General features: G+C 46.9%; 1 protein-coding gene and 1 long non-coding RNA gene across 2 annotated transcripts in view; one reads left to right on the top strand and one right to left on the bottom strand.

Moving 5' to 3' along the window:
• FA2H (fatty acid 2-hydroxylase) overlaps window positions 1–22411 on the bottom strand; it is a 59441-nt gene extending 37030 nt beyond the window's left edge. The window contains exon 1 of the mRNA XM_081018212.1: window positions 22033–22411. Coding sequence (XP_080874338.1) covers window positions 22033–22326 — 294 coding nt within the window. The 5' untranslated portion in view covers window positions 22327–22411. The remainder of the gene's footprint in view (window positions 1–22032) is intronic.
• On the top strand, window positions 2928–11666 carry LOC308483903. The gene is made up of 3 exons (XR_013989832.1): window positions 2928–3262; window positions 8105–8199; window positions 9917–11666. It is a non-coding gene; the product is annotated as an uncharacterized lncRNA (long non-coding RNA).
• Window positions 22412–22736: the final 325 nt, after the last annotated feature.

The following is a 22736-nucleotide window of genomic DNA, read 5'->3' as shown; positions in this document are numbered from 1 at the left end:
CACTGCATTTTAAGGCAGCAATGTGAACACACACACCCGAGGAAGGTTTGCATAGTCTTTAATTGATTTGATTGCTTTGACTATGTATCTTTATGATGCTATGAGCCGCTTTGAGCAGCTTCTGGGTTCAAAACAGCAGGGAATAAAAGAGGGAAATGTCTGCAACTGAAGGTGATTGGGGGGGGAATAAAGGCACTAATAGCAGGAAGATATCAGAATATGTAACATTTGGGGGGCATATTAGAAAGGGAAGGCACCCACATCTGCTCACCTACAGGAACAAATGGTAAATGTTACTCCAACAGGTCTCTGCGTGACCACCCCAAGCTGGCTGGGGCCGCTGGAGAGGGGGTTGGGGTCCAACACATCTGAGGGGGGGGCTGCCTGGTATCCACTCTTATAGTATAGCAAGGGGACAGGATCCAGCAGACAGGGTTATATTATTTGTTTTATTTGTTTTATTTATTTAATAAAATACCTACATCGCTTGGCTGCAAAACCTCAAAGCTGTTTACAAAGAGAATGAAACGAAAAAATTATCAGTGAAAACCAAGAAAACAACTATTTAAAACATTCAAAAGATAAAATCAGCAATCAACTAAAATCATATTTTAAAAATACATCCACATTCTACACGTCTAGGTAGGCTTGTCTAAACAAAAATGTTTTAAACAAGTGCCGGAAATGCATTATAGATGCCTTCCCATTCCTTGACGGCGAGTTACCTGTAGGATCTACCGGTACTCTGTTGTACCTCCATCTGCCAGCACAACACAACTTCTCTTACTTTCCCTCCCCCCACTTCACATCTCCACCTTATTTCCCATTAGTTCCTTCCTTCCTAATTATAACCTAAATATTAAAACAAAGTTTTAAAAACAGAATTACTGGAACGGAAATGCCCCCAGAGCCTGTCGTATTCATGCTATCTGTTTGCTATTTATCTGCAGATTTTAAAACCACTTCAAAGACCTAAGCTACCCAAGCACTATACAATTAGATAAGAATAAAGATAAAATATAAAAGGTTACCAGCTCACTAAACTAAAGGTAATACCGTGAAACGATTCATACAGTTTATATTCCATAAAATGACTGGGTCACGCTTCAGGGGAAGCCTTCTTAGAAAAACAATGTCTTCATTAGCTATCTAAATGCCACGATGCTTGCCTAATTTCAGTTGGCAATTTATCCCTGATGGATGGAGTTGCAATACTAAAAGCCCATTTTCAAAGCGCAAATGAAGCAGACCTCTGGGACATACAGTACGCTCAACCAGTGTTCAAAATTAGCCACATGCCCGGCACATTTTGCTACTCGCATGGGTCCAATTGAAACTATGGGGTGATTTCAGGGCGCCAGGCTGGCAACCACAGTTTAAAAACCTCTGTGCCTTACTCCATAGTTAATTTGTTGTTTAGTCATGTCCAACTCTTCATGACCCCATGGACCAGAGCACGCCAGGCACTGTGGTGTAGTGGTTAAGAGCGGTAGTCTCGTAATCCGGGGAACCGGGTTCACGTCTCCGCTCCTCCACGTGCAGCTGCTGGGTGACCTTGGACCAGTCATACTTCTCTGAAGTCTCTCAGCCCCACTCACCTCACAGAGTGTTTGTTGTGGGGGAGGAAGGGAAAGGAAAGGAGAATGTTAGCCACTTTGAGACTCCTTAAAGGGAGTGAAAGGAGGGATATCAAATCCAAACTCCTCTTCTTCTTCTTCCTGTCTTCCACTGCCTCCCGCAGTTGGGTCAAACTCATGTTGGTAGCTTCGAGAACACTGTCCAACCATCTCGTCCTCTGTCGTGCCCTTGTGCATTTACCTTCTCCCGCCACAGTGGTACCTATTTATCTACTTGCACTGGTGTGCTTTCGAACTGCTAGGTTGGCAGGAACTGGGACAGAGCAATGGGAGCTCACCCCATTCTGGGGATTCAAACCACTGACCAAGTGGCTCAGTGGACTACCCGCCCCCTTGTAACAATACATAAAACATAGAAAAAGAAACACTTTGTCCATACTCAGAGCCATTCCCTGCCCACATTACTGGCTCCTGTTTGCAAAGGGGGCTGAGATGCCTCACATTTCCAAGCCAGACTTTGCTGTTTGGTCCTTCTTGGCAGGCGGGGGGGGGGGAGAGAGAACAAAGCTTTTCATCCCCCTTAAGGAGGGTGGAGCACATATGATTCTATACTCAGCATGAACTCACCTTAAGGTGCCAGAGTTGTTGTCTTAAAAATTAAAAATGTTGGGATGCAAATTGTAAATGTCCCAGTTGTACAGCCCTTTGTGTCATGGACTGGTTGGTTCAGAGGAGTTGGTGGGAGACACCAGACAGGGAACCCCCAGGGAAAGAAAGCTCAGCACTAGGCCTCCTAAAGAATAAAGGATTAACTTCACTGGCCTCAGATTATTTGTTGTTTTGTCGGTGACCTACGCCTCACTCCAACCCTGACAATAAGCCTCAGGGTGCAGCTAGCAATACCCAGAGGGACTGGATATGAAGGAGCACTGTGGGTGTGGATGTCTATCATGAAAGATTGTGGACATGAGCTGTGCCACAGCTGCTGATATGATATGGGGACAGAACCAGGAAGAACACCAGGCAGCCGGGTCCAGCTGGTAGCAGCAAATGAAATTCTCTTCTGCGCCTTGGTCTTCCTGCATTACTCAGATTCTTCACCTACGCAACTCTAGATCAAACTTGCATGCCTTTTATTAGGGCTTACTTGCAGGCAGACACACACACACACCCTCGGTCCATAAGAGCACAAAGGCAGTTCCAGTTTTAACTTGGCCAAGGCTAATTATCTTGCTTTTGCAGAAACCCACGCCTTCGCTGGGCAGGAGTGATAAAAATGGAGGTTGTGGCAGCAGCTTTCAAGCGGACTTTTGTTCAGGAGTTGGAAGGCCTTGCTTGCCAGGCCAGAAATCCCATTGAATGCCCCTCAGTGGCATCCTCCAGGGCAACGCAGAAGCCACAAGAAGACAGAACAGATTCCTCTTTCAGACTTGCCCATGGGAATGGAAACCAGCAGTGTTTGATCTCTTCCAGCTACTAACAACAAGGCAGAGCAAGGCAAGAGCTGGCCTTGCTCCCTTCTGCATTGCCTCGCAAGTCCCAGTAAAGTCAAAGATGGCAAAACACATGGCTAGGCTATCCTGATGAGACCACCACAGCTGAAGGTTTGGGTGGTGATTTCTGTTCTATTCTGGAAAAACTAACGAAGCTGCACCACTGGAGAGAATGCTGAGGAACATCTGCATGTGAGTGCTTTTCTTCCATTTTTCATGTATAACAACATGTCATTGCGGTACACAGAAGTCATATTTGGTCTGGTTTGTCTGGTACACAATAGTTCCTTTGGTCTCATGACCCTTATTTTCACAATGCATCAGGAGAAGGTGAAGAACAAAGAATTGGTCCACTTCAAGTCTCTCCAGGAGAGAAGGTTTTTAAGCAGAGGTTGGATGGCCATCAGTCATGGATGCTTTAGCTGAGATTCCTGCATTTCAGGGGGTTGGACTAGATGACCCTTGGGGTCCCTTTCAACTCTACCATTCCATGTTTCTAGATTTCTATAGACTAGAAAGAGAGCCCAAGAGTAGCCCTGAATAGCACTGACCAGTTGCATCCAGTATTCCAGCCACATTCCTTCTCAGAAAAGGATGCACTTTCAGAAACCACCCGTCACAACCTGCTCTTCTAATGAGCTCTTTATGGGGCTGCCCTTGAAGATATTGTTTCATATTTGTATTCAGGAGTCGCGGGCAGGCGGTGTGCTGAATGTCACCCCCCCATGACACCCGGGGTAGTCTGCACCCACCGCACCCCCCTTCCTATGCCTCTGCTGCAGCTTGCCTCATCCCTGACCATTGACCATGCTGCCTGGTGTTGATGGGAATTGGTTCCCCAAACACCTGGAGGGCAGAAGGTTGGGGGAGTGTTCCTCAGACCTGTTGGACTACAGCTCTCATCATCTCTGCCCATTGGCTAAGCTGGCTGGGAATGGTGAGTTGTAGTGCTACAACAGCTGGGGAGCCAATATTAGGGTTGCCATATGTCTGGGAAATCCTGGACATGTCCTCTTTTGGGGGGCCTACATGCCCATCCGGGGGGATTTTTTCAATTTTAAGCAAATACCCAGGTATGTAGGGGTTTTTTTTAAAGTGTGTGTGTACGTAGGCTTGTGGTTGGGTGACCTGGGTTCTTTCTCTGTCTTGGGCTCTGTTTTGGGTTTGGCAGCAGTGGACAGCCAGGGGCTGAGCAGGGTGATCACCCAAACAAAGCTTAAGAACATTTTTTGTCCAGATTTTTACCTCTGGAAATATTGAAACCCTAGCCAACACTGAATAAATTAAATGAAGCTAATAATTAATTGAGCTTCCTTTAAACCTCTAAGGAAAGCATGTGGGTGGTTCCTTCAGGAAAACTCATATAAATTAATTGCACCTCTCATCTGTGTGTTAAATATATGCAATCACCAAAGTTATTAGGGATTATTGGTTTCCCTGGTATCATTTGCTCTCACGCTTTAATCTTTTAAAGTACATCCATCCCTGTCTTCATCCACTTCAAACATACGGTCTTCAAACAAAAACATCTTGAAGGTCCCAGGCCACAGAGAGGTTAGGCTGGCCCCAACCAGAGCCAGGGCTTTTTTGGCTGTAGCTCCGATCTGGTGGAACGCTCTGTCACAAGAGACTAGGGCCCTACGGGACTTGACATCTTTCTGCAGGGCCTGCAAGACAAGCTGTTCCACCAGGCCTTTGGCCAGGGCACAGCCTGACTCTCTCCTTTGGCAATCTTCACAGAACTTCTAGCCCAATGGTTGCCATTAATTTGATTGGCATTAATTTTATAGTGAAATGATTTTAGAATGTTTTATTGTTTTACTGTTGTTAGCCACTCTGAGCCCGGCTTCGGCTGGGGAGGGCGGGATATAAATACATTTATTATTATTATTATTATTATTATTATTATTATTATTATTATATAAAACTGCTCTTGCCTGGGCAAGTTCTAAGTACTTTCCAGACATTCTTAGACTCTCAAAACGCTTCTCTCTGAACTGGAATTAAAACAGCCCTGCAGAAACAGTCTGCAATGGTTCCAGTAGCTCAGGGATAGCCAACATACTGTCCAGATGTTGAGACTACAACTCCCATTATCTCTGACCCTTTGATCATGCTGGCTGGCTACTGCGGCTGTTGAGAGTTGTAGTCCAGTAACATCTGGAGAGCACCCCTGCAGTAGCCGTTTAGTCACCTGTATGCCTAGAGGAGGGAGACAACATCTTGGCCCTAATGCAGAGAGGTTATCTGCACAAATTGGATCGATCATCGTTTAGCTCCTTGCTAGGAAGCTCTAGAAGCAGAAGTTGTGAAATTGAGACTTAAGGAACTGTAAGGGAAATCCACAACAGTGCACCTGTTCCAAAACTGATAGATAGTATTGTTGCCACCCCAATCTCTGAGTGGTACGAGATACCAGGAGCTCCAGGCACTTACCCAGGGTTCATGCTTCCTTTTGGAAATGAGGCACAGCGGCGACTGTGATGTCTTTATAATATATGGTTTATTTACACATATATACAGGGCTTTTTTTAGCTGGAACTCAGCTCCAGCACCTCTCCAGTGGGCGCCATTGCCATTCTAAGAGAACGAGGGAGGCGTTCATGGTGAGCTCTGACACCTCTTGATACGATGCAGGGGCTCATAGAATCAACACCCCAAAGGGGTCTTGTTTCTCCCATAGCCGTAGCCTCAGATTCAAACATTGTTCTGTCTCCGTTTTCTCCCAGCTTGCTGCTTTACACCTAGCTCACCTCACTGCCCTCTCCCAACTCTCACCTTTGTCTTTTTCTAACTGCTAGCCAGCTGATGGGGAGAGCACCCATTTGCCATCTCACACAGAGCCTCTTTCCTTTGTTTCCCTTAATGGCCCATCATCCAAGCGATCACCTCAACAGAGGAAGCAAGCCTGGATTATATTTTAACACTTTCTGGATCCAGGGGTTAGAAGGAGCTCTCATACAACCTAGTCCCCCCCAAACAAAAAAAAACCCCAACTCTTAACACTATGTTTTTAGTGCAGATGTGTCCAGTGAGTCACTAGAGCCAGAATGGGGACACTATGGCCCTCCAGATGTTGTGGAACTATACCCCACCCCATAACTGGTCATGCTGGCTGTGGAGGATCATAGCTGGAGTTCAAACCATCCATGGGGCACTTCCAGGGTTCCTCCAGACAGCCTGCTTATTGAGCATTCACCCTGATTCGCTTGCGCAAAGCTTAGGTGGAGGCAAGACAATATCTGGTCTTTAGTGAGCATTTGTTCCAGTTGGTTTGTGGGTAGGAGTTTTCCCCCTGATTTTCACACAGGTGATTTTCACACATGTCTTCCCATTCGTAAGTTATTTATTATCGCCGACACTTTCCTAAGTGGGAAAAGTCCATTTTTAAAAAAAAGAAAAAGAAAAGGAAAATTGGATTTGCTGCACCAGGCTACTTTAATTGCACGAATGTAAATTTCTGGTATGTGGCTGAATCTCTCCCGCAAAATACTGGCAATCAGGAGGTGATACAGGTTGGAGGAAGCAACATCTGCAAGGAAGTCATGTGCTTTTTACCCCAGTTCTTAACCCATCCCTATTCTGAGAGCGCAGCATTTCAAGACACAGGATTTGGCTCATCATTTGCATTACACAAGCGAGCTCAAACTACTGGCACAAGAACTTTTCCTATCCCCACAGGCAAAGATTTCAAAATGGAAACCAGAGAAATTTATCCCGTGACACCTTTCTGACTTCTGGGGTGGTACCAACATGACTCATAGAAAGGCAGTTCCACAATTGCCTTCATAAGAGTCACAGCATCATTTCCAAGAGACCATAGAATTAGGCAACTGATCCCCTTGAAGTTGTAGGACAGGCAGAGAAGGGGTGTGGATTGGAACAGCACTCCTTTCATAGCAGCAAAGCCCAGTTCTCCAAAAGGAAGCAGGGAGGGAAAGCCCTCAGGCTGATTAGCCATAAACTGCAACCTTCCCTTTCACTCCCCAGCAGAGATGGCAGAACCTGACAATTTCAGTTTCTGTCCGTTTCTCATTCCCTCCATCTTAAGTCCAGTTCTTCACATTTCCACATCAGTTTGCGATCACAATTTTTTAAAAAAACAACAAGAAAGTTGTTGGGAAAATTGACACATTTTGTGTACATACTTTTGCCTGGTACACACATTTCTGCAAAGCAATTTTCCTTAATATAATCTATTCTTGTATGATGTTCACTGACCTCTGCATGCCTTGCCCTAGTATATACACTCGTTTCTTGGCTGGAAATTCCGCATTGCAAATTTTGGGAAAGGGCAAATTTAAAAGGATGGCTGTGTTTCGATTCACTCATTGTTCCGAAAGTGCGAATTAAGTGGGTTTGCCTCTAAATGCCAACTGAACAGAATTCCCCCCACGCCTCTCATCCCAAGTGATGGTTCTCTCTCATCCTTTCATGGTACTGAACAATAAAATAATTCAAAAAACAGCTTCCATCCTGACCTTTCTGCCCCCTTCACATCTTTTTGAAAAAAAATGAGTCCCTTCCTTCACGTACCAGATCACCTGATCAGAAATCTTGACTCGGCAACTCTTTCAGAACGTTTTGGGTATTTTTTTTCTTTCGCAACTGCCTACACATGGAGCAATCCTCATTCTCTTTCTAGATCCCTGCCCCATATTTCAGTAGCATGAAAAATGTGCTAATGTGTACAGAAGTGGCACAACTGAAGACAACAGCAGAAACCGCCGAAGCTGACCAAACAACACTTACAAGAGCCAGTGTGGAGTGGTGGCTAGAAGTATTGACTAGGAGCTGAGAGACCAGGGTTCAAATCCACACTGAGCTATGAAGCCCACTGCGTGATTTTGGGCCAGTCCCTGCCTTTCAGTTTAACCTACTGTTGCTGCGAATTGCTGTGAGGATAAAATGTGCAGAGAGGGAGAAGTGTGTCTGCCACCTTGAGTTCCCTCAGAGAAAAAGTGGAAAAGAAATTATTATTATTATTATTATTATTATTATTATTATTATTAACCTACACTTCGCTTCTCGCAGGGAGGGAGCCGCCAGAAAGCCCTCGGAGCTGGACCTCAGTGTTCGGGCTGAACGATGGGAGTGGAGATGGGCCGAAGCCGTTTAGGGCTTTAAAGGTCAGCACCAACACTTTGAATTGTGCTCAGAAACGTACTGGGAGCCAATGTAGGTCTTTCAGTTATATGGTCCCGGCGGCCACTCCCAGTCACCAGTCTAGCTGCCACATTCTGGATTAACTGAGTTTCCGGGTCACCTTCTAAGGTAGCCCCACATAGAGCGCATTGCAATAGTCCAAGCAATTAAAATTATGTACATGTTCCAACTGTTACAACATTTGTCCTGCCCCTTAGGGCTGAAGTTGGCCAATGCTGGGCAGCCAAGGAAGAAGCAGGGTTTCTCATACCCTTAGCCAGCAGGTGCCTCATCCAACAAGCAGCGTTTCCCAAGCCTTAAAGCTTTGCAATCTCGGTTTAGCTAATCACCAGGAACCGCCAAATAGAGTTTATTTTGGCCATCGGCACCTCCCTTTTCTCTGAGGTTTATAATAATCCAGCCTGTTTTGGACTTGGCTGTTGAAAATAACAGCACTTGAAAATAAAACTGCCAATATTATAACGCTGTTAAGACAAACCTATATGATGTGACCGGACTTGGAACACTTTATACAGTCCTGTTCTGTTCTCAAAAGGTTTACGTCAGAATTGGAAAAGGAAACAAAAAAATGATGAAGGTAATGGAGCAACCCCTGTGTGAGGAACGGTTGCCGTATCTATAACTTTTTAGTTTAGAGAAAAGGTGATTAAAAAGTAACATGATAGAAGTTTATAAAGTTAAGCATTGCATGGATAAAATGGATAGAGAATGCTTTTTCTACCTGCCTCATAGCACTAGAACTCATGGACCTCCAGTGGAGGGAGAACATAGCCATCATGGCTAGTAGCCATGAATTTGTCTAATCCTCTTTTAAAGCCATCTAGGTTTGTGACCATCGCTGCCTCCTGTGGGAGGGAGTGCCATAGTTTAACTATGCTCTGTATGAAGAAATCCCTCCTATTTATCTGTCCTGAATCATCCAGAATTCAATGGATGTCAACAACTTCTAGTGTTCGGAGAAAGGGAGAAAACCCTTTCTGTATATTTTCTCCAACAGTAATCTAATTAGTACTGAGTTTTAACTCCCAAAGAGAGGCACTCGTGAGATTCTCACGGAGCTTTGGGAACGCTGCACCTTGCCTTGGGGGTAAGGGGAGCCATTTGTTAAATTGTATCAGGCCACAAAATGACTCAGGCTGCACTTCTTCTGCTTCCTTGTCCTCCCATTCAAAGCTCTCCCCAGCCATGTGCCCAACCCTCTCCCCTCTGCCCAGATTCTGCTCCTTCAAAAAAGAGGTTTGCATATCTTATCTAAGGGTCACACCAGCTGGGACAATCAGCAGCCACACCTATTGGTTCACACTGATCTGCCCTATTCACATATAAGGGAAGAGTGGGGAATCTAACGTATACCTCAGGGTGGGAAACTCATGACCCTTGCAGTGTTGTTGGACTACAACTCTCATCATGCCTCCCAACTCCCATCATTGGCTGCTGAGAATTGTGAGTCCAGTAAGATCTGAAGGGTGACAAGTTGCCCTGTCTTGGCCAAGAGATGCAGGAGGTTGAAGAGAGATTTCAAGATTATCCTAGGCAAAACTTGCTGTTTTCTATACCATAAACCCAGGCAGATGTGCCGGTCCATGGGATGGGTGGGGGCATCACAACACTTACTGAGCTATAGTGATTTTGAAAATTATGTTCTAATGAATAAACATAGCATCTTCCCTATTTTTACAGCTTATGAAATTGCTGAGTTCAGCTGGCTACAGATGGGATTGTAACGCTGACAGAATATTCCTTCTACCACTTGAACACAGATCTTTACTTTGTGGGGGTGGGAGTTACAAGGTCCCAAGCAACAGGCCGTGCTGCCCACGTCAGCTTTCATTGCCCTTTTACCTGGTGCTCTACCTAAAACCTCAAACTTTGCAAATATATACAAAAACTACCATGTTTCCCTTGGGTGTTGCTCTCTGCCTCACAAAGGAGTCAGTTTTCCCATTTGAGCAAGGGACAATTTTATATCCTCAAAATATGGGGGCGGGGGCAGTTTTGTTCTTTCTCTACCTCAGCTACACAAATAACTCCACCACCACCATGGACACAAGTGTCCCCGAGACTCTGGAGAGGACCAGTCGGTGACCAGTTGGTTGTCCTGTATTTCTCCTTTTACTGTGTGCATAATATCTTTATCAACCCCTTCTGATCAAATCTGCCAGGATGATCAGGTGCATTTTATAACCCCCTAATCTATGCCTTTTGGCTCAGGATGCATCAGTCATGTTCAGTGTGGCCAAGGACTGGGCTCTTCAGTGAGCGAAACCCGCCAGAACTGATTGCAGATTTTCTGCAGCTTCCCTGCTTGGAGTTGGCGACAGGATTTCATCTCAACTGTCTGTAAGGGCTCCAAAGAGTGGGTGGCGGAGGTCGGGGACCAGGGGAGTGACCCAGGAGAGGGGACTAGTGATGTAGGGGGTGTGGCACAAAGCAGAAGTGAGGGCAGGGGGAAGAGGAAGAGTCAGGGCAGTCCGAGGAGGAGGAAGATGAGCCAGATATGGCTCAAGAAGATGCTGTTCTGGCAACAGGCAGGTCAGTAGACGCCTCAACTTCCCCCACCCCACTGTCTCCTAGAACCAGGAGGGGCTTGAAGTGGGAAGAGCAGTGGAGACTTCTGTGCAGGAGAAGTCTCAGGTTACAGGTGCATAATCTTTCGGGGAGGGTATATAAGCCAGAAGAGGGGAACGGTCTAAGGCACAGCTGCCTAGTGACTAGAAGCATGTGCGTGTGCACATGTGCAGCCAGAGTAATGTGGAAGCTGATGAAAGTGCTTCTTTTGTCAATAAAGACTTAACTATCAGACAGGTGTCTTCCTTAGCTGGGGTGAGCCAAGACATCAATGTCCATTTTATTTTCCTTGGTGTTATTATTTTTTAATCTAACTCATTTTAATTGATTCTCCTTTATGCTATTGGACACATTAGGATAGCATTTTTAATGTGCTTCTCATTTTGTTTTCTCCGTGTTGGCGAGAATTGTAACAATAAAGGTTTGTTTCGCTTTACCGCAGCAACTTTCAGGGGATTCTGAAATCGTTGTGCACCTACCAGAGACTAATCCAATTAAGTTGGTCGAACTGCTCCTGCATTTCATCATCATATTGATGCACCTGCAGACTTTTGGGCTCCAGCATAATTCTGGGCCTTCACTTTCTCACCCACTCCTTGGTTTTGCTTAACATCCTAAAGAGCCAGGTCCTGAGAACTCAACAGGTGGTATGTTGTTCTGTGCCATTTTCATTTGTCCTTTTGTTTATGTATTGCTTATTATGTTCGTAACTTTTATTTTCTCAATTTCGTAACTTTCATAGCTACCACTTAAAACCAGCAGGTAACATCGACGGAGTGGACACTTGCTACTCAATTTAGGGTGATTCCTGACCATCCCTATTTAGTGGGTGGGATTCCATTGCGCACCAGAGCAAATTCAGGTGGTGCCATTGGAGTGGATTTTGTGCTCCCTGTGCAGCAAACCCACTTCCCCAAAAACCTGGACATTTTTGCTTAATGCTGCCTCATCTAACCCCTCCCAAAAGCAAATCATGATGAGTACTCAATGAACTGGTCATCTAGAGGTGACCTAGAAAAGAGCTAAGTCAGCCACAGGGGGGAAACAAGCAAGTGTGGGGGGTGGGGCAGCCAGGTACACGTGCCCTGGGCCACGGAGCATAAGCTGGCGGAGGGAGGGGGCACCAGGGATTGGCTGCTTTCTGTTTGAGTTTATAACTTTATTCTAACAAGAATCCCACCGCAGGTCTCAGACACAGCTCAAAAATATTATAAAATTATGTATAGCATATGTAAAGTGGCTAGAAAAATACCCCCCATAATACTAGTAGTGGAACATTAGAAGATTCAGGAAAGACAAGATAAAGTCCTTCTTCACATAGCACAGAGTTAAGATATGAAACTCCCTCCCACAGGAGGCAGTGATGGCCGCCATCTTGGATGGGTTTTTAAAAAGGCATGGAAAAATTCATGGGGGAGGAGGCTACCAATGGCTACCAGCTAGTGCCAGCAGCCACCAGCAAGCAGCAGGAGGGGCAAGCACATTGGGGAGGGACATGGCCTGATGGCAAGGCTGGGCAGTGAGGGCAGGTTAGCTGCTTGATGTTCCCTCACCCACCTACCTGGTTTCCCAGAGGGATCTGGCTGGCCACTGTGAGAACAGGAGGCTGGACTAGATGGTCCATTAGCCTGATCCAATAGGCTCTTCATTCATTCATTCATTCATTCATTCATTCATTCTCTCTTTCTTTGTTTCATATCTTTCACCCAGACTGGGACTCAAGCTGGTTTACAAAAAGAATACAAATCACAAGCAAAAGGGGGGGGGGAGGAAATACCATCATTAAAAAGTAATTGAGCACTAATAAAACTAAAGCAATATAAAAAGCAATATAAGGGACCCCTGCAGACACACGTACACATCTCTTTTCAAGGAAGAGAACCAGGCACCGTTCGCATGCTTGCTACTGAAAACTATCCAGAATGACGAAACGCGACCAAGGAGTGGAGTCAAACACCGTAAATATTGATCCTGGGTCCTGTCGAGTTGACTGAGAGGGTGTGAGGTACAACCTCAGCCCACACTAACACACAAATCTGTGAGTGTTTGAGCTGAAAGGGCAGGTTGCAAGCATGACCAACAATTCATCAACCCTGTTGCAAAAGTGGATTACTCAGCAGCGCTCACTTCTCTCAAAGGGTGTGAGAGGGTGTGTGGCTGCTGCCTCTTTACTGCATGGTTTCTTATATCAAAATTAAATGCATGGTCAGAATGCAGCCAAGCAAATCTAGCTAGGGTTGACAAAGTCCCACAATGGGCAACCGGATGAGCCAGCCGGTGACGGAGAACTTAGGAGGCTGTGGGTTGCAAAACCCCTGCTCTATGTTCCCAGGAAGTACTGTAACTAACCTGGAGTTAGGTGAGGTTGCAGATGTCGTCTAGAAAGCCCTGGGCTAGGAGGTGCCAACTGGCATCTCGCAAGCTGACTATGGAAGGTGGAAGGGAGCTGTTTCCAAAGGAAGGAGAGGCTCAGTGTTTTTTCACATGCTTTACCCAACCTTCCAGCTGCTTAAGGGATTCTTTGACGTGTCCTTTTAGTAAACTGCACACTTACTTAAATGTTAATATAAATCGAATGAGCTGTTGTTGATAATTAACTTTTCAGTGTTACGATGCAAGGATATTATGTGTCCTGTTATGTATTGTTATTGTATTTAGGTTTAGGTGTTTTGTGTGAAGGATTGACTGGGAGAACCAGGGCCGGATTTAGGTTTGATGAGGCCCTAAGCTACTGAAGGTAATGGGGCCCTTTATATGTCCAGCTGTCCTTTGTCAACAACAAATTGTCACTGTTTTTTGTGTTGGATATATGCTGTATGGTAATTTATGGACCTAATAGGCATCTAAAGCCATTTGCACATAACATAATATGTATTTTATCAAAGTAATTGTTGAACTGAAATACAAGAAAGAAGTATATTAATAGTGAAATAATTATTAAGCTCTACCTGTATGTAAGTTTTATTTGTTTTTTATCTTATATTTTGGAAATGTACATCCAGGGGTTTTTTTCCTTTAAAATTTTTTGGGGCCCCAAGAGACTGGGGCCCTAAGCTATAGCTTATACATAAATCTGGCACTGGGGAGACCTGCAAATGATTTGCAGTTGATCAGCAGGGATCCTCCTTTGCCAACACCACCTCTCTCTCTCTCCAGACACATTATTCGGGTGAAAGGCTGCATCATATCAAATGGACAGGAAGCTTTTGTGTATAGGCACCTGACTCACATAGAGACCGCTACCTGCATAAGCTCCCCTACCTCAAACATCCAGGCTATTGCATCAAGGACAGCAATGGGACAGCCACAGCCCCTTAATGCGAACAATGTGGGGGTCAATTCATTTAGCCAACAATGTGAGTTTTCTGGAAATGTTGCAGTAAGCAATCCCTCCAGAGGTTCTTTTTATCGTGCATTCGTGATTACTGGTATTTATGACGGTATTCAAGGTGGTTAGACACAATTCCCCTTTCAATACTCTTTGCACCTGTTTCTGGGCACAAATACAGCTTCACTCCCAGTCACTGCAATATCCCACAGTTTTATGCAGAAATCCTGTCACTTTTCATATTATAGGCTTTTTCGAGGGGAAGGGGTATATTCTGCAGTGTGTCACTGATGCAATTATAGTACATCAATGGTGGAATTATACTGGACCATCCACACATCATTGTGCTTTATTAGTTGCTCTGCAATGCTTCCCTAACCTTAGCACATTATTGTCGTCTTGCACTGTAGCACAAAGAATGTGCAGCAAAAAGACCTGAAAACATTTGTGGTATGAAAAGTGACAGAATTACCAAAAAAAAAACCAAAAAAAAAAAAAAACACCATAAATCAGTTTGTGATTTAAAAAAGAAAAAAGCCAATTCATCAACATTTTTTGTGTTAACTTCTCTTAATATACACATTTTTGCAAGGCTGACATCCCTAATATAATACATTTTAACCTTATTTAATCATCAGGGGCACTGTTTGTGGATTGCTCTCCCCTGGAAGGCTTGCCTGGTGCCTTCATTACATATATTTAGACATTAGACAATAACATTCCTCTTCTCCCAGGCCTTTGGCTAATTAAACAATCTATGGCCTTTTAAACTGTGGGAGTATGGTTTTGCTTGTTATTATGGTATGTATTTTTGTTGTTTTTGTATTGTAAACCACCCTGTAATCTTCAAGGGAAGTGTGGTATAGAAATTTAATTAACTGATTGACTGATTGATTTCACTAATATTGTTGTGGGTTGTGGTTTTTTAAAATGCACACTTGTTTTCCTAGATATGCATCTTTCTGCATTGCAAGATTCCGATAAGTACAAATTTCAAAGGACGCCTGTGTCGTTTCGGAAAGAGCAGCTTGGCTTGGCTCAAATGCAATCCAAACCACCCCTCCCCTCGCCTGTCAGCACACCTGCTTCCTTCCGCACCTGACTTCTGATGTGTATTTTAAAAATGTGTCTTTGTTTCATTCAGTCGTTTTTCACTGAAAGCGCCCCCTGTGCCGACAGCAGCGTGAGAGCACGCACTCGCAGGCACATGCAAGCATCCTAATTTCTGATTCCTCTTGGCTCTTTCCCCAGAGAATAACTGAGAAGCTCCATTGCAAGGCACCGCCTGAGGCTAGCTGTGCAGCAGCAGGAGGTCCCTGTTTGCTTTCTCTCCTCCCATGTCACCGCGGAGTGTTTCTCTTGGGTCGGGCTCTGACAAGGGCAAGATAAGGCGATTGTCACCGAGGCCAGTGGCCCCCAGCGCCGCTGGCGAGCCGCTCCCTTGGTGCCAGGCTGTGCTCGGTCTGCCTCCGTGGCTGCTTCCCCATATCGCCTGCCTTTACACATCATCAATGGCATTTCAAAGGGGAGAGAATAAGAACTCGTTTGTCTGGCTTGGCGCATTCCCGAAACCTCGCTGGACTCGTTCTGCCTGTGGAGGGACAAGGAGAGCCGAGGGGCACGGAAGGAGATGGCGAAGAGAGAGGCGCAGAAGACGCGAGCAGGCAGCCAGCAGGAAGGGGGTCGGAGCCCAGCACCTCCACACTCCCCGGGAGGTGGCTGAGACCTTGGAGGAGGATGCTTGGGCAACACCTCTAGGAAATTAAGATGCTGGGCTCTTTATTTGCCCTACAAGCAAAGAAATGTGTGGGTGTGGTTAAAAGTGGGGGGAGGCTTTATATGGCTGCACTGAACCTCATAAAATGAAGCAAGCTTTGCTTCTACAAACATTGAGCAAGATTGCATTTTGTCCATCATTAGCCAAGAGGTACTGGCCCAAACTTTTTTACATACACACACACTTTTTTAAATTTATGGGTCCTATTGTTAATCATTTCCTCCTGCCTCTTTTATAATAATTCAAATCTTTTACATCTCCATTATATCCAAAATTCAGCAGTAAACTGCAAGTGCTATTCCAATCCTAATAACATTTTTAATCAGAATCAGAAAATGGTACTGGCTCGAGTCTTGCTGCCATCCTTCCACTTCTGGATTAAATCCCTCGGTTTTCCCAATGGTTGACATCATCTAGATTTGCTCCCTCTCTGCTGCTAAGTTTCTTATTTAATCTGTATGGCAGAGTTACACACTTTGCAGGCTCAGAACAAGAGGCAGCCATCAGCAGCCCCTCTCCTCCAGGAAATTGCCTGGCCCTCTTTGAAAGCCATCCAAGTTGGTGGCCCTCACTGCATCCTGTGAGAGCGAGTTCCATAGTTGAACTACGTGCTTGCATGAAGGAGGGCTTCCTTTTCACTGTCTCACAGAAGCGTGGTTGCCTCATCCTTGTGCCTCGGGCCCCACTGCAAAGCTACCTTGGTGCGCTGAGACAAGCAGGGAGCTAATTCTGTCCCAGAGGAGGGAGTGACTGACTGAGGCTCCCAAAAGGCCCTGGAGGGGAACAAAGGCCCTGTATCACCACACATGGATTTTAGAGAAAGGTGCTTTGCCATGTGCTCTTGCCTCACTGAGTACAAGCCTTCATAAAGACCTTGGCCATAGGTCAAGTTGCTGCTGAAACTTGCTCCTAAACATGGCAGTAGGGCCGGCCCACCCATGAGGCGGACAGAAACACCTGCCTCAGATGGTGAGATGCCATGGGGCAGTGTCCCTATAAGTGCCCCATCCCCAGCAGCAGCAGCTGGTAAGCAAGGCCTCAGATGGCGAAACAGGGAAGGCCACACCTGTATGATAGATAAATCATTACACAGGAGGAATAAAGCACCTATTCTGTCCACACACAAACAGTTCAGAAGACTAAAACACACATTTCTCCCAGAATTGGGCATCAACAACTGCTACCGTCTCCACATTATATTGGCATGCTTCTTGAGCTTGAGTCAAATCAAGGATGTATATGCCCAAGTCTCCTAGAAGGAGCACAGAAAATCTTCTTTGAGTGTTAGCCATAAGAACATTAGAAGAGCTTTCTGGATCAGCCCCAAGCAACCTGTTCTCACAGTGGCCAACCAGATACCTGTGGGGAGTTAGCAAGCAGGGCCCAAGCACAAGGGCAGCACTCTGCCTTCCTGTGGTTTCCAGCAACTGGTGTACTCTAGCCACTCAAGGATTCAGGGGAAGAGGAGCCTGAGGTGACCTCCTAATTTTGAGCATGACCCTAAAGTACTTCCAGGTCAGGCTTGGATTTTTGCTTGACCAGAACTTTGCTTTGCCTGGAGCGAAAGTTCCATCCCAGCTGTACTCCTTGCTCCTTGGGACAGACCACTTAGCTCCCCCAACTCAGTACTCTTCTTAGCTACCCTTGACCTCAACTCCTGTCCTCTCTGGAACTTTGAGGGCAGGACTTTAGAGGTGGAGATCAAGGGCTCAGCAGAATGAGGCCCCCCAAATGCAGCAGGCCTGGCTTGCACATTTTGAGAAAGCAAAGGAAGACACACGACAATCTAAAGACCACTGTCCCCCAGCAAAAAAGTCTATTAAGTCCAGAGTTCCACCACAACCCCTGGTCCCCCAGTTCAGAAAGCATCCCCAGTTCCATGATCTGGCTCACCACCACCTCAGCTTTAGCCCACCTGTGGATCTGGCACCCCACGCCATCAGGCATGCCAGTCCCTCCCTGGCTGCTTTTCTTCTGGTCGCACAAGCCAAAGGTAAGCATTCCCACACCAGCAAGGTGTTTCTTGGTGGTGGCACCCACCCTGTGGAACACCCTCCCATCAGATGTCAAGGAGATAAGTAACTATACAACCTTTAGAAGACATCTGAAGGCACGTTTTTAATGTTTAATGTTTTATTCTGTTTTTATATACGCTGGAAGCCGCATAGAGTGGCTGGGGCAACCCAATCAGATGAGCGAGGTACAATTGTTGTTGTTATCATCATCATTATTATTTTTATTTGCAACTGAGCTTTCCAAACTGCAAGGCCCCTTGATGCTCGGCCACAGGTCTTTTCAGAAGTCAGGTCTTCACACCAAGGCCCCAAATGCAGCATTATCCATTCAATGCAAGGGCATCTTAACGAACCTTGAAAATTCCCTGCAGGAGGAACACAACACTTCTGCTGCCTTTTCCTAAACCTCAACATTTTGTCAAGAGTGGGAGAGAGGACATAACACCCACCGATGGGCAAGCCCTTAAAAGACTGGTCATACAGGAGGAGCAGACTCAAAGAAACTGCCCTCCAAGCCTCATCCACCCACTTGGCATGGACCACTTGGCCATATTGTCTTGGGTGGGGGACAACACCAACAAGGTTGTCCCACGCCTTGCCCTTTCAGGCTCATTTCTTTTCATTTTCTAGGAACAACAGGGGTAGGGAGGGAGAGCCCTCTTATGCTCAGGTGAGGCTTGCAGGTTTTAGGGCTGCCATATTTGAAAAAGTGAAAATCCGGACACAAAGGTTGTTGAGTTTTTTAACCTATTTTTTAGGGAAATCACCAAATAATTAACACTTCCAATATGGACTGCCATGTGCCTGGGTTTTCCTGGACGTTTCAGCCGCTTTTTGAAAATTCCACCCAGACACCGTTTTCGATGGCCAGATCCCAGCTACGTCTGGGAAATTCCAGACACATGGTGATCCTAGCAGGTTTCCTCTAATGGGCATCTGATTGCCTTTACGAGGAACAGGGTGCAGGACTAAGTAGGCCAGAGTTTTGATCCAACAGGGCTTTTACGATGTTTTTTCAGTTTTTCAGAGGCTCACGCCTTCTGCTAATAAATTAATATGGAAAGTAACTCTCAAGAACATGACTCCTCCCTGCTGCAAGATTGCAATCAATGTCCATTTGTCATGCATTTTGATGTTGCAATGTAACATCCTGGGAAACTGAACAAATGTATTTAAAACAAAAGCACCTAAGATTCCCAAAAGTTGGTTTTGCATCTGTGCGTACCTATCGTTTCAAGTCAGCAAGCTCAGTTTTTATATCGCCAGGCTGGGTCTTCCACAGACAGCCCCACCATGCTGTCCTTTCTCAGAAACCTGATTAAGTCGGGGTAGGGGGGAGCAGGTGGAGAAGAGTGTGTAGCTTTGCAGGGGAGCTCAGCCCAAGCATGGGAGGCAAAATATCCCAGATAATCATTAGCAGCCCAGGCCTGGCCATGCTGGCTCATACAAAGGTGCTTCCTATTTGCTCTGGCATCCAGCTTGCAGGTGGATCCCTCCACTGAGCCCCACCTTTCACCTGTGCCCTAAAGGCAACCAACACTAAATTAACCAAGAGGACGAGCTGCATAGCAGCAGGTTACTCTGTCCCCATTTTTTCGCAAATGTATACAAAGATAAATCTGCCCCAGAAGGCTGCAGACTTGAGCAGAAAAATCAGTGGGTGGGTGGGTGGAGAAAGAGCCGTTTTCTCAGATCAAAATCACACACCAAAATGATCCTCTCCTTCGTTTTGCTGCTTTTGTGTAAAATAAAAACTTGCGGTGGTATGTTTTCTTTGTGTGGATGTTTTCATGCACCCTCCCAAAGGTGCTTTTATCGTGGCAAGGGGACTCTTTCACTGAGCAAAGCAGTCTAGGGAGGGTGATCTTCAGCAGGAAAATGAAAAGAGCGGAAAGCACCAAGCAGAAGAATGCTGGTCTTCTACTCAAAAGGGCAGCCTCGCTGGGGAGCTACCTCTCTTTACTGTGAAACACATACTACACTGTGGCAAAGTTTATCTCATCATTTCAATCATGGCCCTAAGAGGCTGAATACTTACTAAGGGACTAGGGGCATGATCTGCAATAGGGAGGAGAGACAAGGAGATAAGCAGCATCATGCATTACATATCGTTTCATAAGCGCCACTCCTTCATGACAGCAGACAGTCATTGTCTTCAAAAGTGCCTTCCTTGCACACACCCCATAGACGTTGGCAAATCAGAGGTTCAGAGCGGGGGGGGGGGGACCTCACTCGCTGTGCGAGCGTAAGCACATGCCCCAACAGAATCAGACAAAAAGTCTCTCTGGTGCATGGGGGGAGGACCTCCGAATATTGCTTGACCACTATCCCCAACCATCAGCCATGCTGAGGGATCTGGGGTGGGGTGGGTGACAGCAGCGGGAGCAGGGAAGGCCTTTTGAGTTTCCTAACCCTTCGGCGCACTACAAGCTGCCCAGGTGAATTCCTCAAGTTAGTTAAGCACCAACCATAAAGTTTCCCAAGGGCACAGGAGGTGCCCTCCACCCACCCTTGCTGATGGCATCACAATCTCTGCACTTGCCAACGCCTCTCCTGATCAAGGAATGCTCTGCTTAGAGCTACTGTCACCGTGTGCTATTGAGACACAGTCAAGCCCAGCTGGGTTTTCAAGCCCCAACTGGAGCTCTAGGGCTGGGTTGGGAGGGATGGGAGGGAGGGAGGGTTGGGCTGGATGACCCCTGGGATCCCTTCCAACTCTACAATTCATGTAGCAGTTTGGAGGCTTTCCATGGCACCTCACCTCACACAGCACACACCTGCGTTACATTAAATCTGAGCTTTCATATGACACAAAAGCCTCTTCTGGAACTGCAACATAGTGCAAGTTTGGTATTCCGTGTCGTTTGCTTCCAGAAACAATCCATTTGCAAGCAATATGGCAATAAGCACCAAACTTGCACTACGTTCCACTATAGTTCCGGAAGAGGCACACGAGAAAGCTCAAATAAAATGTGGAAATAAACAGTTAGGGAAATGTTTCAATAATGGAATGAACAGCCTTGTAAAAGCACATTCCTGCTCCTCACCTGCAGCATTGCTCAACCAGCACACACAAACACACCCCATTGGGGAAGGGGGCAAGACAGCCCCAGCACAGGCACTGCCCATTGCCAGTAAACCTGCCTGCTTCAACACAGGCTCTTCCAGGGTTGTGAAAGATGCACATCCAGCCACACTCAAATTACAGGAAGGCCAGATGGGGGTCAGGCCAGGCCAGACCAGACCAAGCCAGTCGAGCCCCCAGTTGCCTTTCGGGATAGCCGCCCCCTTAGCTCTTGCTTCTAGGAGTGGGGGACCACAATTTGGCTGAACTGGAGGGAAAATAATGGCTAGATTGGAGGGAAAATATCAAAGGATGGGGAAGGGGGGAGGGTTCATTCTGCCCCCTCAGCCTCCCCCTCCACCATTCAATGACAGCACACCTGTGGGTGTAGCCAGTGGGTGGGGATAGCAGCTACCCCCCCCCCCACTAAATCAAGTAAATAAATAAAAATACTTAACTAAAAGTAGAAATTGTAAGAAGATTTTGAGATATTTTCTGAACACTTGGGGTCAAAAGAATGTAACAACTGTTGTTGAGACATTTCGTTTCGAATCTGCTAGTAGACAGAGCCGGACAGAGGATGATGAGGGATGATGCCCTCCCCCTACAAATCCTGGCTACAGCTAAGAGCAAAACTGAACTGCTCATGTTCCCCCAGCTGATGGTTCCACCTTGGTGTACCTGGGGCAACAGGTGCTGCTACACAGACACCCCACTGCAGTGATGGTGGGTATGATGATGATGCCCCCAGCTCGCTGAACACCTGCGGACGTGCCTGGCAGCCACCACTTGGCTTTCCAGGCTACCCACAGATAGACACACACACACCCCTTGTTTTTCTTCAGGCACTCCCCCACTCAACATCCACAAAGAAAGAGTATATTTAATTATGTCTGGCGTTTGTAATCCGCGCGCCCGTCCCCGCCCCACTGATTAACCCCTCCGAAAGAACCAGCTGCCCGGCGGCGGCGGCTTTCCCGGTTGGATTCCTGCCTGCCCCGTAGCCAAGAGTGGAGAAAGCTTTCGAGGAGGCGCCCGCGTTACCTCTTGCTGCTGATGCTGCCGCGCGTCGTCGTCTTCAAGGTCGCCCACGTAATACTGCTCGAGCCAGCGGCGCGCGTTCTCCGAGTGCCGGTGCGGCGGGCCGTCCAGCTGGGCGCTCACGTCGGTGCCGGCCCGCTGGAGGAGCAGCTCGGGTCCGCCCGGGTGGAGCCGCACGAAGGCTGACAGGTCGTAGACGCGGCGGGGGCCCACCAGCACCAGGCACTCGCCCGCCGCGCAGCGCTGCTGGATCTCGGCGCGCGTGTGCCCGCGGAGCTGCTGCGGGGAAGGAGCCATGGCTGGGCAGCGAAATCCTCGAGGGCAGCGGCGGCGCAGCAGTTCTTCCGACGGCTTCCACAGCACTGAGCCAGGCACCTGCTCCTGCTGCTGCTGCTGCTGCTGCTGGCCAGGCTTCCCAAAGAGTACTTAAGCCAGAGGCGCGGACACGCCCCGTCCCGTTGGTCTCCGGGCGCCACGCAGCGCCGTGCTTGCCGCCTTCTCCCTCCCCACGCCCATCCACCTTCCCACTAATAGAGGATGGCGACCAAAAGCCACAAGGTTACAACATTGGGGACCTTTTCGTTTCGGGGCGAGGTGGAGCACCCATGATGGGCAGCGGGCCGGGCGGTGGAACTTGGCGACGTTCTAAAAGAAGTTGAAACAATTTGTGCGGGAAGCGGAGAAGTTTTTCTCCCCCACAACCAGCC

This window comes from Podarcis pityusensis (assembly GCF_964106645.2).
Source record: "Podarcis pityusensis genome assembly, chromosome: 8".
In the NCBI taxonomy this organism is placed as follows: Eukaryota; Metazoa; Chordata; class Lepidosauria; order Squamata; family Lacertidae; genus Podarcis; species Podarcis pityusensis.
The sequence above is the reverse complement of the archived record's forward strand: the minus strand, read 5'-3'. Positions and strand labels throughout refer to the sequence as shown.